A 17,776-nucleotide genomic window follows, 5' to 3' on the forward strand; every position below is an offset into this window, starting at 1 on the left:
TGTATATGAGTACTGCTAGAGGCTCCCAAATAAAATATGGAGTCAAGATGTCGATAGTGGTTAGTAAATGTCAGGTTCTGTCTTTTTCTTTATGGAAATTATGCCTGAGTGGGCAAATAGGAAGGAGCGTCCAAAGAACGATTTGGAGAAGTTCTCCAGGACTTCTGGGCATCCAATAAATAAATCAGGACAATGGCTCTGACAGGGCTGTTGGACATCCCCAAGACCTGGGCCATATGGCCACACTGTGAGGCAGGTTGATTCTGCCACATGTGTACGCCAAGCCCTGTGTGTCCAGGACATGGTCCAGGAGAGCCAAGAGATAAATACAAGCGCCCTATTTATACAAGCCAATGGAAAACATGGGAGCAGACTGGGATCAGACTGTATGAAATCTTGAAAAGTAATTGTAAAGGGGAAGCTATGCTCAATGTCAGCCTCTTTAGTAGTTTTGGTCCTGCACAGATGCACAGATCTGTTCTTAGCAAAACACTATTCAATACTAGTTCAAGATCCTGGGTTTATCAAAGAGAGGGTTAAAAATGGATCTCATTCTGATATTAAGTATACATGGAAAAGATTCTGACACCAAAGAACTCTTTACGGTCCGAGAAGAATATAGAAGTAATGAGGCTGGGAGGTTATTTCCAGTCTGAGTCTATCTTGCATAAGGGTGTACATTTTAAAATAGGGAGCATAAATCTGTCACCAGGCCCTCAGTAGTATGGTGAAATCTTCTTCAGCACGAATCTTTAATTTAGACTCTGTTTTACAGGATACAATTTGGAGCAGCCAAAAAGGAAGGGTTTGACACAGGACCTGCCAGGTAAAAGGCCTGTGTTATGCAGGAAGCTTCTTTAGGCCATGGCTTTCCATCACGGGTGCTCCCTGCCCTGTACTGGAGAAGGCAGATGAAGTAATGAGCTGTGAGTTCCTCCCTACCAGCCTCCTGTGAGCTCTGGCTTGCTGCTCCCAAAGCTATAATGTGCAAGGGTTCAGGTTGTGCTAGCAGGCTTTGGTCTGCACCTTTGCAGTGCTGGAGTTGTTACTGTGGATGCTGGGACAATGCAGGTAAGTGTTAGAGAGTCTGTGACAGCTATTTTTTGGAGAAGGGAATACTGGACATAGGGGAGTAGTGAAGGCTTGGGTAAAGTATGGTAGAGGGTTACAATCTTGGTTTAGAAATAGCAAGTGTGTGTGGCAGGAGGTGTTGAAGTGGCATACCTGTCTGAGCACGGGTGGGATCAGGCCCTTGCTTTCTAACTTGGTCTTTTGGCCCACGGGAGCCCTGTCAAAGTCAACAGTTCTCTGTTGGGACTGATGTGTAAGTCTCTGGCACCTGACAGTTCTTTTTCAGTTCATTGTAAGTTTTTAGCTATGTTTAATAGTAAAACTTTTCAAATTAAAGATGTACAAATCAAGATTCAAATGACTGTTTTTAAAGTCAAGTAATTTAAATGAGATCTTTGATGTATTCTAGCTCAGTAAATACTAATGTGTAAAGTCTGTACTTAATGTTACCTCATAACCAGTTCTTGTTTCTTTTCAGCTCTAGGATTCTCCTTTAAATGTTATGCTGTCTTACCTGACTAGAGATGTGCACTGACTGTTTTCACAGAAGCATAATTCATCCTCTTTGGTTTCCTTGTGCAGTTTCTGTGCAAAAGCTAGATAGAATGTATGTGAGGTTAAAGGACAGATTAAAAAAGCACCTTCTGCCTGTGCTGCTCAGATATCTGCCATATAACAGGAAACGGGATTTTCATTCCTCGATCTCATGGCAGACTGAGTATCTTAAGAGTAAAACTATGAGCATCTAGTAAGACATGACTGTGTCCTTTGTATATCCATGTTAAGTAAGCTGCAGTAATTCTGATAAGCAGTACTTATGTTCCACCTCACTGCCCTACAAGTAATGTCTTTTGTCTTCACATAGCTGCAGCCTTTTGGCATTGCTGGCTGTTTCCAGAAACGTGTTTTCTGTTCTGCTCCTGTATCCCACAGCATGTTGCTTTGCCATTGCACTTTGTGTACTCTGAGATCTTTTGCAGAAAGTAATAGGATCCAGCGGACTGGTGCAAACTAAATCATTCCCCTGATTTCTCTTGCCAGGTCCCATTTATCCTCTGGTGGTTTTGAGCCAGACCTTACTATGTTCAAAGCACTGTCAGCAGCTGGCAGGAAACACTGGCAAGCAGAACAGTCCTCACAGCTCTCTTTGCAGCAGGCTCTTTGGACTTCTGCCTTTAAGACATGCGGCAAATTCAGAACCACGGTAATAGGGCATCTGAGAAGGAAAAAGTTGAAAGCCAAAAGATTTTCTCACTGATCTCTTCCTGAAGCAGGAGATCACAGGGGCTAGGCCAGCGCTGCAGACCTGGGAAAACCAGCATAGTGTGTGGCACCGTAGGATGACCAAAGCTGCTTTCCTTTGACAGGGTACATTCTGCAGCTGCAGAGCCCATATCTGAGACGCTCTTTGGGATGGAGGATGGTGTGGCTGTGGTGGTCCCCGCCACTCACTGCTGCTAGGCAGTAGTGTGGTAGTTTAGAGCTAACATCTTGGCTATAGCAGCACAGGTTGGCATTGCTAGCAAAAAGACACTTCTCCCAAACACTGCTGCCCAAAAGGCCAAGCTTTACAGGGGAAAGTATTAATGAGTTTGTGCTTCAGGCTTGTTCTGGCGCAGGGGAGAGAACAGAATTAGTTCCTCATTTCAGCCTGTCCTGACCATTCTCCTACTCTGTCCTCTTCCAGAGACCTCAGTCCTTTTCCCTTCTAACTGATTAGATCTAACTAACACAACCCAATGCAACAGTTGCCCTGGACAGAGCAACTAATTCCCAGCTTTTCCTTCTTGCTCTTCATGGATTTCTACTGCTTCTAATTCACAACATTTTATTTATCATCTTGCTATTGCTTTTTTTTTTAGCAAGAATGCAGCATTTCCTGGCTCTTCCTCTCCAGGGCAAACATCAGTTAAGCTGTCATTCCCCAGTAGCGTGCCAACTGGGTTAACGGCACATCTCAGATATGTGGCTCTCAGGAGTGGGCATTATTTTATTTCTTCCTGGTTTGTAGGCTCCAACAGACTCTCCACTTCTGTGGGCTGACTCTTCGTTCTCATTCAGGGATGTCTCATTCTGGGCCATGACCTTGCCTACTTCCTTATCCAGCAAAAGATTTCATATACTATTCGGACAACAGAAAGAACGTTCCACTCTGCTGTTAATAGTTTTAGAAAGGCAATGAAATCTGCATGTGTGTGAGTGTGGTGAAGAAGTTGGTTCTGGATAAGAAGTAACTGCCCTTTTTGCAAGGTCCGGGAAGCAGGTATAATATTTTCTAGTACAAGGATGAAGCCTTGCAGATGGGCTGAAGAAGGAAGCAAGCAGAGCTGGCGGATGTTTTGAGGAACCTCAAGGAAGAGACATCTTTGGGACACGCAACCACTTAAAAGCACAGACAGGGGAATATACTGACCTCCTTCAAGCTACAGGCAAGTTGTAACCAGTATCTGTGTGTTTTGTGACATTTTAATTACAATTGCTGCACACGTTTTAATCTGCATGTGGCACAGTTTCATGTATATTTTTTCCCATATTGGCTGTGGGGATGGGAATCTTGGTATTCTGAATTAATTACAAACCTACAGATATATTGATTTTCACGATAAAGCAGGACTTGAACATGTATGAGACTCAAAAGCATGAATGGAGGGCACACACAAAAAAAGAAATGAATGCATCAAATTTGTGTTCATTTAAAAATAGTGAGTGTACATAATGCTGTGCAAAGCTAAAATCTATTTTAAAATGTTTTTATAAAAAGTCTGTATAAAAGAACGGAAGCGTATGTTCTCAAGGTCTCCAGTTTGTCTGCGTGGGTTGGTCAAAAAAGCTGTGACATGCTGAGAAAGGCATTTGCACCTTGTTGTTTTTAGCAAAAGTCACATCCAACAACATGGATTTAAAAGAGGACAGACTGCAAAATACTTACAGGTCACAAGGCAATATTTGACCATGTTCTCCAGAAGGTGCATATGCCTTGCCAACCACTGAACAACTGAATCTGTGAGCTTGTAACTGCCTCCCTCTCGCTGTCATTCTTCATGAACTTTTTCCTCATGCCCTCTCTTTTTTTGTCTCTCACAGGATGTAAGCAGCTCCATGTCACATCCTCCTTTGAATGCTTTTTTTCCCCCAGTCCAATAGAAACTAAACCAGTTGTCACTCAGGCAGCTCTGTCCATGGTTGCTGCAAAGGGTCAGGAGCTATAGGAGGAAAAAAAAGAGAAAGACAGGACAATTAGTCATAGCCTCTGTGCCAGAAAAAACAAAACATCTTATGGTCAGCTTTGGGACACCTTTTCCCTGGGATTCTCCTATTTTAAGGTTTGGTAGCAAAAATATTTTCACAGGCTGCCTTGTTGCACAAGATCCTGGGCCCATGGTAGGAGTAAGGCAGGTGGAGAAGATTGTGGTATCTACAATTTGGAAAAAGTTAGTGAATTCCTGGGCACCTGGCAGGCTGCCAACTCAACTAGTTATATGGAAGAAATGGGAATTGTCCAGATAGAAAGGAAGAAATTGTGTTACTCTTACTAATGTGCCTCTGAAGTCTACAGATGGGAGAGTGAGTACAGAGAGCAGCACGGGGAGGCTAGCAATATTGTGGAGGATGTCATCCATGGTGTGTGCACAGAAGAAAGACTGTGTTCAGAAAGCAGGCAAACCAGGAAAAGACGCAGCAATGCTGCTTACGAGGGTGGTCCTTCAAAGCTAACAGGGCAGTGGAAGAGTACTGCAAGCCTGAGGAGTCCTGCCAAGAGAACTGCAGTGCTGTGCCGGCTTCATTCCAAAACGGAGCATGGTTTTTGGCTTTCTTCCTCACTTTTGGGATTTTTTTTTAACTTCTTTTTTTCATTTTTAATGCTTGTGGATCAGCATACCATTCACTACAAAATACCTACTTCTACAATAGCATACAGAAAGGTGCCTTAAAATATGTCTTTCTTCAGTATTTATGTATTGTGATTTGACATGACCTTACACCAGGGCAGAGCTAAGAAACTAGTGAACCTGTAAAGAAAATAAATGATTATAGGTATCTTTTTTTACGTATTTGCCACACAAAAAACATTGTTTAAACCATCACTTTGTAAGCTCATGAGATGCCAACATTCAGGCTGTGGAAAAGTAGCACATGGCAATCAAGGCAAAAGCGGGACAGGAGTTAATATTTTATCAGAGAGGCATGAACTGGATGTATGAAAGCTGGAGCACTGGTTGTGAAAAACACATTTATAGGGAAAAGAATGGTATGCTAACACATGGAGGAGGGAGGAGGTAGAAATCCAGAAGGCAGAAAAGGATAAATCAGTAAAATGTTATCCTGTTAGGCCCCTGAACTATGTAAGATACTACTGCATGACGGTGTATATCAAACAATACTAACTACAGAAGATTTCAACCTATTTAGGTTTCTGCTCGCTGTCATGTCAGTCCTGCCCCTGAGATCCACCGATACTGAATCTGATCTATCACTGCATCTGTTTTGAATATCCTTTCAAAGGATATTTGCTGTGCAGTCTAAGGCTTATGACCTTGGACTGCAGAGCCAGTCTCTGCTGTTCTGTGCTCTTGTCAACATTGATCTGGATCCACGAAATCTAGCGAGACGGTCTCTGTCACTTACAGGGCTAGGGCACATCCCCTTCCCATCACTTGTTCGGACATGCTGTGGGGTCATGGTGGGGCACAAAATATAATCGTTCAACAGGCACGCACATGATAGCGGCATGTGAACTCACCACAAGCGAATGGCAAAGGGCAGCACTCGGCCGTATGCCAGCATTTGGCTGGTGAGATGACGTTTGATCAACATGACACTGGATCAATAGCAAGCACAGAGGTAAACAAGCGGGAAACAGAAGTAGTCAGTAAACGTGGCAGGGAATGTCAGTGGGAGGACTTGGCAGGCGAACACGAGTTGATTCAGAAGGGAGATGCAGCCACACCTATTCGGCGATGAGCAAACTCATCCTGTACCTCCAGACAATTGCTTTTGGATTTAATAACGCACATCAAAATGTCAGATGGTTCCTAGCAATGAACTCTGCTGAGGACAACAGTCACTTTAATGTGAGATAGTCCAAACTGACTTGCAGCAAAATTCAGTGCCAACAAGTCACTGGTAAGCAGAACAAGTTTTTTTGATCTAATGACAGAAATTGCACCTGTGTGCCTGCCTAGAAAATGATGGAGAACTAGAATCAAAAGAAATGGGAAATAAGCATGGGAAAAACTAATAATCAAGACTGTTTTTTTAAAAAAGCTAACAAATTATCTTACAACATTCCTCCCTTATTAACCTCATCTTTAAGTAAAAGGGTAGTAATAGATTTAGAATTTCTTCTATTTCTACCACATGTAACTTTTACCATCACCTTGTGAATGATTCCAGTCCTTTTCACTTGCTTTTTTTTAACCTGTTCTTGCACCTTCCACTAGTTTCTCCTTTGCTGCTTCCCTCCTGAGTAGCACCTGCATTTTCCTTTTTCTCATCATGTTGTTTACGACATTTATGCTTGGCCTTATATTGGAACCCTAATGCCAATCAGTTGTGATATCATGAGAAGATAATGCCTTCTTTATTTTTTAATTTAGACTAGTCTTAGTGGGTCCACAAAAACTAAAATGCTTTAGTCTTAACTGTATGGAGCTGTGATTTCTATATACAAAATATCATTACAGATTTCAGAGAATTGTAACCACTGAAGCATTTTTGGTAGGTTTGGTTTGGACGTGATGACAAACTTCTTGCATTTGGTCTACCTTAATTACTGAGAGGTACTCTGATTTTTACTCTATTTTACTGCAGAATGCTTGTTAATACCAGTGCGGCTTTTGAGCTGTTTTTAAATAAAAAAAAAAAACTAGAAATGCAGAAAATGGTGCAGTATGTTTATAATAATTTGAAGATATGATGTTTCAATTTAAAGCTTTTTTTTATTTTTTATTTCAACTTTTATTGTTACTTTCATTCATACTCTGACTTGCTTTACCTCGTATAGGTGCAACACAAAGCAGATGGAGGACATGAGACAAATAAAATGCAGTTACAATGAATTTATTTTGTGAGTTCTATGCAAAACATCCAGTATGCAGATCAGTTTTGCCCCTCCACCTGTTTACCGCATGAACTCTGTCTCTTTCTGCTAACCTATCCCCATGCATGGAAATATCCCCTTTGGTTTGATAGATAGGTTTCAGACAGTGAAAAAAAATTGAAAAATTACTTAAGAGCAAATGGTAAATTGTCCTTATTATCTTTATCCTTATTATAGAAATACAACTGCGGCGGCCTGTATTCTTGTTTCACAATGGTTTCTATTTCCTAATAGTCTCTCTGGAAGTATCTGCACTGCAGAGCCATGATTTGGACAATACTGGGACCCATGCTGTGACCAGGGCCTATAGCACAAAGGGATAAAAGACAAAGCAGCCAGAGGGAAGGTCACGGTCCTCTGTCCTTCAAGGAGATACTCGGTTCAACTGAAAGCAGAAAAAGAAAATTCAGAGATGATCCAGGGCTCAACAGGCCTTCAAGAGATCTGCTTTATCTGAAATTCTCTTCCAGCCAGGTGCGTGTGACAACAGGACCCTGACTGAGCTGTATTATAGGGACATAACCTTGAAAGTGCAGTCTCCACTAATGTAACTAAGGTCAGCACTCTTCCTTAATCAGCATCAGCCAGGGAAAAGGCTGCTTTTTCATTTGACAATCGTCTCTCTGATCAAAGAAAAACTAGTTCTGAAAGCCACCTGCTTCCAAGTGCAAAGTACAAAGTGCCCACCACCGCCACAAGCATGTACACGTGCACTTTCAGTGGGCTTTTTATAGTTGTCTATTTCCATAAAGTTCAGAATCTACTGATGAGATTATTTTAACGCAGTGCATATTGTCCAGATATAATTATTTTTGGTATTGTCAGTTTGATGTGGAAGAGATCATTGCAAACATCAATGCTGGGGAAAATATAACTTTATTTGTTATCATAGGCTAATGTTTCACTGTCTTAGGAGATGTTGTCACATCTAGACTTACTTCCTGTAACTTAAGTGTCAGAAATCTGCTAAACAGCTCCCCTTTAAGTGCTACTGCGCTGTGGGCTCAGTTGTAATTCAGAATGATGACCTGAAGCATTCACCATTTTGCTTTAGGAATTTTTTTGTTCTTCCTCTCACCAAAAAGTAACACTGCAGTACTGTAGCCTTACCCCTTGCTGAATGGAAACCAATACCTAGTAATTCCTCTGGCAAGCATATTACTATTGCTGTTTTGGCCCTAACACTGAACTATTTTCAAGGCTCTAGGTTTATTTTAAAGCCACAATTGCTCAAACTGTGATAATCATGTTTGAGCAGAAGCCACTGCTGCAGCCTCAGTTTCTCCTTTTTCTAACAGGCGTGCAATTCGAGGAGGCACAGACATTCGGACATTCGGTCCTCCTTTGTGATACATGAAGTTTTGAATACAAAATAAAGCACTCTGCCCTTCTCTGTGAGGCCTGCTTATAGCTCTATTCATGCAAGCTAGTATCTTCCAAAATCACTTACAGTCTGCAAACGACTTCCTCTGCAGTCCATGCCTTACATGCCAAAACAAGATGTAGTGCACTTTCCACTTCAAACCAATTCTGCTTCTCTCATCTCAAACAGTTTCCTTCTGCTTTCAATTCATTTAACTCTTTTAGCCTCAGTGTGGTGCTTGACTGTAAACTGTTATCTGAAGACAGATTTCATCCTCTCCGGGATTCCGCTCCGGCCTTGTCTCAAGCCCGTTCCCTGCAGCCCCTCCCGAGCCATTTTTCCGGATCCCAGAGGAGGAACAGCTCCTATTTTTAGGCTGCGTCTGTATTCTAAGCACAGAGGAATGTGACTGCGAGCAGAGCTTGCCGGGAAGAGCAGAAATGGTCTAAGGGCATGTGCATACCGCAGTCACACAAGTGCTGCGGCGTAGTGCTAGCGATAGCCCAGCAAACAGCAAGCGGTATGAGAAGTAGCTCATTACAAATCTATCTGCAGCACCACGGGGTTCAACAGGCCTGATTTCTCCTGATTCGCAGAAATGAACTGTCAAAGCTACACAGGTTATGCATTCCCAGTGCCTCTTTGCTACAATGCAGTTACTTCCATGATTGCAGCATTGCCGTGTCAGCAACTTTTTGCTTTTCCTGAGCACCACATAGCATAAATAATGGTTTTAAAGGGACTTAGGCCAATAATGAATATCAGCACGCATCTGTCCCAAACGGGAGCGTAACCCTTGCAGGGCAGAGGAAGAGCTGCTGGTTTCAGAACTGCCTTTGTCAGCAGCACGGGCAGGATGGTGACTCACAGCCGCAGGCACCTGGCCGCGCACAGCCCAGACCTCTGTCGGGGTGAGCGCAACAGGAAGCACTCGGCCGCCTCTACCAGAGCCGGCGGGAGCCGGCGGGCTGCTGCAGCCGGCGCTTTGTGCGAAGCCCCCTCAGGCCGCAGCTGCCGCCGCCGCCGCCGCCCCGCGCCCCGCCCGCCGCCGCCCCTTCCCGCCCCGCCGCCGTTAAGGTCATAACGGCCGCTGGCGCCCCTCCCCCCGCCTTATGTAACAGGGCGGCGCCGCCATTGGCCGCCGGGGCCGGGCGAGGCGCCGCCGGGGCCGGCGCGCGGGGGCGGGGCGGAGCGTGCGCAGTGCCGGCGCCGCCGGCCTCCCTCCCCCCCCTCCTCCTCCTCCTCTCGGGCAGGCGGCGGCGGCGGCGGCTGCTGCGGGGCCGCGCGGAGCCTTCCCCACCCGCTCGCCAGGGCCGCCGAGGCCGGACTCCGAGGCCGGGTGAGCGGCGGGGCGGGCGGGCGGGCGGCGGGGCAGGCCCGGCCCGGCCGGGAAGGCGAGGCGAAGGGGCGGCCCGGCAGCGCTGCGCTCCGCTCCCGGCCCGCCGTGGGCGCCCGCCGGGGCCGGGGCTCCGCGGCCGCTTCCTGCGCTCGGCCCCTTCGCACGGCACGTGGCGGCGCCGGCCGGGCTGCGGCGGGGCCCGGCGCGAGGGCCGCGGCCTCCCTCGGCCCCGCGCGCTGCGGCCGAGCCGCGCCGCGCCGCTGGGGGCGGCTGCCGCGGCCGCTCCTGCGGGCGCCCGGCCGCGCTGCGGCCTGCTGGCGGGAGCCGGGTGCTCCGAGCTGCCGCGCGGTTCTGGAAGCGACAGCGGAAGCAGCTGCTGGCGGCTGGTTTTAGGACTCGAAAGCCCCTGCTGGGGTGCCGGTGCTCGGAGGGAGCCGGGCCGGCGAGAGGCGGCGGCGAGCTGTAGGTCCGGCCTGGCCGCGCGTAGCGGGCGGCGGCGGCTCGCTGGGCGAGCGCTCGCACGCCTCCGTCCCGAAACGGCGGGGCGGCTTGCGGAGCGCCGGGAGGGTGTGCCTGATAAAGAAAAGCTTTATCTGTGTTGTGCAAGCAAAATGCAGCTGGAGCCTTGTAGACGGATTCAGTCTCTTTATAACAAACTTCTGGATTGTCTTTGTCAGTGAACTCAGTTCAAACGCTCTTAATTTTCCAGTATTTAGTACTCTCTGTGTTTTGGTTGTTGTAGGAGTAATTTGCAGTTCTTAAGCACTGCTGGTGTTTTGGTCCCAGGCATCATATGAAGGTTGATATTTCTAAGCAGATGTTTTTTGTTTATATTTCCTTGTTTGTATCTCAGCTAAAACAGGAATTGCCCAATACATACGAGCTCAGTGTGACTGAGCTGTTGCAATGTGTTAGTTAACAAGCTCTTATCAAAGAACTAAAACGCATAGTAATATGCAGCTGCTTTATTAAAATCTATTTCTTGCTTGCTATGTCTGAATATGTCTTCTGTCAGGAGCTGTTTGACTCCTGGAGGGTTGCTGTGATGCTGATAAAATGAAACTGAAATAAATCTACAGTTCCTTCTAGTGTATGTAAAACTATTGCCAATAACTCTTGTTTTTTGTTTTTAATGAGAATGCAGTGTTCTTGTTAAGCCATGCTCTATGTAAACAATGTGAGGCCCTGATTGGGATATTTCCAAGTAATGGTAGCATCCACTTACTGTTGACAGTGAAACACAAACTGGTGTTCTTAATCTATTAATGTTTGGTGCTGCATCTCATGGAAACTGTTAAACACTAGAAACTTCAAGTGTTTCTGTATGCTTATTAACGTTGAAGACAAGAAAACTAATTCTGCTACTAGCTATGCTAAAGAATAATGGCTATAGAATTACTTGGACTTCTAAATTTTCATCTAGAGAAATTGATGGGGGAAGAGGAGGGACCATTCAAGATGCAGCATAATACTTCTACAAAGTTGCATGATATGGTTACATACAGTGAGCAAACTTGACTCTCTGACCTGGGAGGTGCCTTTCAATCTGTGTGAGCTCTTTTGGGTCAGGACCATTTTCTTGTTTAAGTGTTGAGCACTGTGAAGCTATGTGTCTGGGAATTCTTACAATACTACTGAATTTCCAGGTGCAGTTGGTATTTCATGAAATTCTTATGAATTCATTTTTATGGTGGTTCAGAGGACTTTTCATAGGTATTTACTGAAGCTCAGTCTTTGTCTGTGTAGGCCATTCTCCTTGCAGTGGGAGACACTGCCCTTCTGGGAAGGACTTACATGACAGACCTGTTGTAGCAAGCTTGGTATTTCATGAAAATACACTGCACAGATACTAGACTACCTGTTTCATACAGGGACAATAGCCAACAAACCTGGCAATGTTAGACTTTACTAGTCGTCCTGGAAGCAATTATTAGCTGTCCTCTGCTTGCTTCTGGTATCTAGCATTTCCAGGAGAGTCGCACAACTGGATTAAGTGTGGGATGTAAGGGACTGTAAGAAAGATGATAGCTGAAAGTGGGCTGCTGGATTATATAATCACATTTGAAGTTTGCTGTGTTTGCATTCCTGAATTCTGCCTGACATCTGCTCTGGAGGTGGGATGCAGGCTGGGTTGGATGTTCTAGTAGGCTGCGTACTAGTATCTTCGTAAAATACGTCATTGTGCAGTTCCCTGAAATGTAGTTTTAGTATCTTTCTTTTTTTTTACAGTGGACCTTCTAATGACAGGGGGCAACAGGGTCCGATTCCTTTATGCTTCTATTTTGTATGGAGTAAAGGCTTCTGATGGAGACAGTCTTACTCTTTTGAAAACAGTACATGTATGTAAAGTCAGCTGGAAATCAGAGCATGGTTGCCTGCAAAAAACAGCCTTGAATTAAGAAAGCTGTCATATTGCTCTTACTGTTTCTGATTCAAAAAATAAAACAAAAAGCAAACTCCCTCCCCCCCCCCCCCCAAAAAAAAAAGAACTCAAAACGAACACCCTTCCCTCTAAATTTTACTGTGCCTGCAGAAATAAAGAATAAGTTTCTATTAGCTGCAAAGGAGACAATTTGTTTTACTTGTTGGAAACACCTTTCAAAGGTAAGCCTTGAAGTAGAAATAGGAGCCTTAAAATGGTTTAAATCACTAGTGAATGTTTTTAGCAAGACACTGAAAACTGGAGGGTCCTCACAAAAAGAGCTTGAATAGATGTCTGTTTATGAATTATGGGAATTATAGGCCTTATAGAAAGAGCACATGACTGCTTATGTTCATAGTTATGGCTTCTGAGTCAGCTAGCAGTAGTAGTTTCTCACTTGTGTAGACTAAATGTCATCTTTTTGTTTGTAGATATGGCTCGTGGACAGCAGAAGATTCAGTCACAGCAGAAAAATGCCAAAAAACAAGCTGAGCAAAAAAAGAAACAAGGACATGATCAGAAGGCTGCAGCCAAGGCTGCCTTGATATATACCTGCACTGTCTGTAGGGTAAGAAGAATGGAAAGCAAAGTATTATTGTAGGCAGGGCTTTTTTGCAGCCCGTAGCAGAACTTGTTAGAAGATGGTATAGTGGAAACCAAGTAAAACCCTTAGCTTGTTGCTGTAGGTGTTTGTATCTTTTATGTATCTAATATAAAGTTGTGACTTGTTTACAGGTTACTCAGCTGTGTTGATAATTTAGATCTAAGAAAACCTGTGATGACATGTGCGGATCTGTTTCGTACAGCTAGGCATCCTGCCTACTGAATTGCAAGGGTCTGCGTGTGCTGCTGGTGTGTCATATAAAGGTTGAAAGGCTTGAGATCACTTTCTGTACAGCCACAAATGAAAAGAAGGTTCCTTTGTGCTGGAACTGGCCTGCCTTGAGATCACTGGTTATTGATGATAATAAACAGTAAAAGTGTCACTGTATGATGCTAAAAGCTTTAATGTAGGTGTGCTATACAGTAATTTATACTAGAATGAATGACTTGACAAGAAACAGAACAGAAAAGTAAGCACTAATGAGACTATACTTTCCTTCTGGCTAATTTCCTGAATGTGCCAATTTCAGAGCTGAAGGATAAACTTGCATTTTTCACACAGATAGTCAGTCCTAGAATAGCTTTGTCACTTTTAATGTCTTAATGAAGATTCCAGATTAGGACTGCCCACTTAAGTACTTGTAACCAGCTCTTCTTTTTGTGAAATGGGCAGTTAATGCCTGCAGGTGTGTAGTGGCAGTGGTCTTAGTTTGCGCCATGCAGGCATTGCATAACTCTTGAGCCTTTTAGAATAAACACCTTTCATAAAGATTTGATTCTGAAAAGGATGAACACTTATATTTTTGTGTTAAAGAAGAAAATGGTAGGGAGATAAGTTTCCCACCAAAGCAGCATGTGAAGTACGTAAGAACTTTCTGTTAAGAATAACACTGTTGATGAACATGTCGAGAGTGTGATACTAGTGCTTAAAAGTGAGTCTCTGATTCTGAGGTTAAATGTTCTTAATATGCAGCTAAATTAATGGTGCGTCTATCACTAGGGGAGTGTCACTGAGGAGATACTTCTTTTTCTTGGTTAAGCAGATTAAAATGTAGTGAGAACAGTTCTTGTACTATCATTTAACTCTTGTACTGTGCATAAAGCTAAATGTCTCTCTTTAATCAGACGCAAATGCCGGACCCCAAGACCTTCAAACAGCACTTTGAAAGCAAGCATCCTAAGACTCCACTTCCTCCAGAATTGGCTGATGTTCAGGCATAAAGTTGTCTACAGGTCATTATATTAATTTCTAAATAATAGTCTGATGAAGTTGTATTATAAATCACTTTTTCCCCCCAACCAGCTGAGAGTTGGAACTTGTTTCTTTTTCTCTAATATGAAAATTAACTATAGTTTATAGTTATACCCCAGAACTGTTCAAGGAATCATAGAATCGGTAAGGTTGGAAGGGACCTCTGGAGATCATCTAGTCCAACCTCCCTGCTCAGCAGGGTCACCTACAGCATGTTAGACAGGGTTGTATCCAGGTGGGCCTTGAAGATCTCCAGAGAAGGAGACTCCACAACCTCTCTGGGCAACCTGCTCCATCACTCTCACAGGGAAGAAATTCCCCCTCACGTTCAGGCAGAGCTTCCTGTGCTTCAATTTCTGCCCGTTTCCTCTTGTCCTGTTGCATAACACATGAGAAGCAAGCTAATATGTAAGTGAAAGGGCTGTGGCACTTTGCTGTGCAAGGATGCTATTTTAAAGGGAATGAATGTTATTTGAAATAGTTCTTCTTAGTTATAAGAATACATTATTTGTTTTTGCTTTGAAACATTAGTTTTGCTTTGAACAAAGTATTTGTAGTAAATATAGTCAGCCTGTTGCTACAGAACATGTAATAGTTGTTTAGCATGTCTAGTGATTGAGCCTTTTTTGTTCCTGAAGTTATGCAAGTGAAAGATTTTTCTGTATCCAAACAAAAATGTAAGCTCTATATTAACTTCTAGAAGAGATTTACCAATAGCCAGTTGTTAGGCTGTAACTGGAAGAAGTAGTTATAATGAAAAAGGCTGAAATAAGGTAAAAAGTAATATTACAGTATTTCATTCACTCAAAGATAAACAACATTGTGTAACAGTTAAGCTGAACTGAGTTATTCTTGTTTTTTATAGGTGAAGTCACGGCACCTATTGACTCTTCTGCTGTCAGATCTTACATAACAAACCTGCAGCTGCTTTTCTAAAACTGTTGATCAGCAAAAATGAAGGGGCTACAGAAACATTCATATTTTTATGCTGTTCCCTCTTGGGCTTCATGCAAAGACAATTCTGTGTAAATGTACAGTTGTGCCCTATTTGAAAATCCTGAAAAATCAGTCCATACTTGTTATAAAAAATTTTTTACAATTGTAATTATATTGATGTTCATATTGTGTAAAATAACTCATTTAATAAAGTAGTACTTTGATTTTACAGTATCACAGGTTAAGTGCTTGTAGAAGTTCTGTTTCAAATTTCTGCATTATCTGCCTTATGAAATCCTGACAAAGACAAAGTGGAATCTTCCCTGTCCTGCCAAAACTTGAGCAGTATCATTCCACTGAAAGTAATGTACATTACAGTAAATTAATCCCAAGTGAAGAGGGAAGCTGCTCAGATTTATCATTCAGTGTGCAGTGTTCAAGTTCTTGGCTCAAAAGGCAAAGCAAACTCCTTAGAAGTTGCATTAGAATCATGAGACTTCCTTCCCCATGTTGCTGTTCTGCGTATGAGAGTCTAGTACTACAAGCCATTTAGAACGGGATTCCTGTGTTGCAAGGGAGCTTGTTCCTTGGAGTCGTGCGCTGGAGAGGCCCTTGTTAGAGGCAAGTGATCCTTAATGGCTAAGGGAGGTGAAAGATGATAGAATTTAATGCTTTTGGGCATGGTGGCCTGAGTAATGCTCACAAATATAAGTTAAAGTAACTGCTCTTGACTGTAATATTGATAGGAAAGATTTTTAAAGATACTTGAGCAGTCAACCATACAAGCTCCCCCTTGAATGTGTCTGGTTATTTCAGTAGCAGCTCTTCAAGAAATATGTAGAGTAGCCAGTTATTAATAGCCTTACTTCACAACCAGCTTAAAATAAGCCTATTGGAATAGAACCAAAGTAACTAAAATCATATGGCTAGTTTTAATCACATCTGATTCCTTAAAGTTTCATTGTCAAGAAAAAGCTGGATAATAACACTCTGGCCAAGAGCATTTGAGACGCTAAATACTATTAACCTTTAGTATTCTGGGCGCAGTTCTAATCCCAGATTTACAGCACAAAGTGGTAGAAAACATCTGAATTGTACTAGGAGGTCTCCCATCCTCCACATTTGGATTGGGCTTGTTTAAGAACTTTAGTTTTGAAGTTACTGTAAGAAGCGATACTAGAATAGTTGTGATTATTTATTGTGGTTACAATTTATGCAAAATAATTTTGGCAGTCCAAGTAACCCTTGCTTCGTGGCAGGACTGTGTATCTGACCTTCAAATGGCTTCCTGAAATCTAGGAGTATAGTCTCAAAAACTCATTCACTTAAAAGAATGCACTTGGTATTTTATTATATAAAGTCAAAGCCTTTGTCCACTTGTTTGCTCTCTAATGGAATACTTCTGTGAAATTAGCTTCCTGTTCTCTTAACTATGACAGTTATCTCTGTAAATACTCATTTTGACCTAAAGTTTCTCTATATTATACTCACTCTGGGATAACCTGTGTATACCACTTAACTTTTGTAGATAAAGTTGTTTTCCTCTGGGAGTAATCCACTTCTGCACTTGTACACTTGACATCAGAATGTAACCATTTATTTTTTTATTTAATGTTATCAATAAGTATATCCTGACAGACTGGCTCCCAGGAGACGAGAAATCTGCTCTCAACCTTTGTGCTGAATGGGGGAGGAGTACTTAAATGTTCTGATGCTGTAGTTTGTCTGAAAATATGCCTAGTGCAAATTAAGGTATCTCTTGCACTTATTAGTATTTGGTAATCTGATTTTACTTTGGAAAATGTTTGGGATGCATTCCTATAGTTTGAGCCTAAAGGTGAAGTATATGTTCCTTCGGTTTAGATTGTGAAGCATTAAATAAAAATATTGTTTCATAAACAATCTCTCTTAATGAGCACTGAAGAGCCGGAAAGCTGTATCACTTGTAGGATGGATGAATTATGTTAGAACTGGTATATTTTCAAAACTGTATGAAGCTTGATTCAAAAATACCATATGAACTGATTTTTACATAGTAGAAGGCGAGGGTGATCCTCAGTTCAATAAACCCCTAGTTGCAGTAGTTGTTATCTAAAATACAGTAACAGATTAAACCTATGACTGAATTGTTATAAAAGCTTTAAAAGTATAGTGGGAATGCTATACTAAATGGGGGAATTGTTATCGTTTTAGAATATCTACAATACTCCTTGTACCTAAAAGTTGAGAGGACAGTCTAAGTTCTCTATCATCTCTTCCTGATCTGAAGGATGGCACCCTGTTACCTGGCTAAAGACACAACTGTGCATTGTAATGTGTCTGATTAAAGAGAATTAAAAAAAAATGTAAAATGTGATATTTCATTCCTGCTCTTAACAAGTATTACTTCACTTCTAAAATGTATTTGCTAGCTATGGACAGTCCTGGAGCTTGAAGCTGTCTAGAAGGAAGAAAAATAGGCATGGAAAAATTCCTGTGTTCTCTTGGGAAAAATTCATCTTTGTACAGGGACAGCTTTTAGGTTACATATTCTGGTATTGTCAGTATGATTGTCAGCTATGATGGATGCTTCTGGAGCACAGTTTTAAAATGTGATTTTTGGATTTTCAAAAGCCTGCACCTCTTGTGGAGTTTTCTTTAAATATCATCTAAAAATAAGAGTAGGACTTGCAAGCCTTTGAAGAAAACAT

General features: G+C 42.7%; 1 protein-coding gene and 1 long non-coding RNA gene across 2 annotated transcripts; one reads left to right on the forward strand and one right to left on the reverse strand.

Moving 5' to 3' along the window:
• Positions 1-3,521: 3,521 nt before the first annotated feature.
• On the reverse strand, positions 3,522-8,867 carry LOC134136446 (uncharacterized). Its single transcript, XR_009957505.1, has 2 exons — positions 8,622-8,867; positions 3,522-4,274 (listed from the first exon to the last, which is right to left on the reverse strand). It is a non-coding gene; the product is annotated as an uncharacterized LOC134136446 (long non-coding RNA).
• An 890-nt stretch (positions 8,868-9,757) lies between these two features.
• On the forward strand, positions 9,758-17,437 carry ZNF706 (zinc finger protein 706). The gene is made up of 4 exons (XM_062570457.1): positions 9,758-9,873; positions 12,727-12,863; positions 14,024-14,131; positions 15,016-17,437. The coding sequence occupies exons 2-3, from the start codon at positions 12,729-12,731 to the stop codon at positions 14,117-14,119; spliced, it is 231 nt and encodes a 76-aa protein (XP_062426441.1). The 5' UTR covers positions 9,758-9,873; positions 12,727-12,728; the 3' UTR covers positions 14,120-14,131; positions 15,016-17,437.
• Positions 17,438-17,776: the final 339 nt, after the last annotated feature.

Source organism: Rhea pennata, chromosome 2, assembly GCF_028389875.1.
Source record: "Rhea pennata isolate bPtePen1 chromosome 2, bPtePen1.pri, whole genome shotgun sequence".
NCBI classification, from domain to species: domain Eukaryota; kingdom Metazoa; phylum Chordata; class Aves; order Rheiformes; family Rheidae; genus Rhea; species Rhea pennata.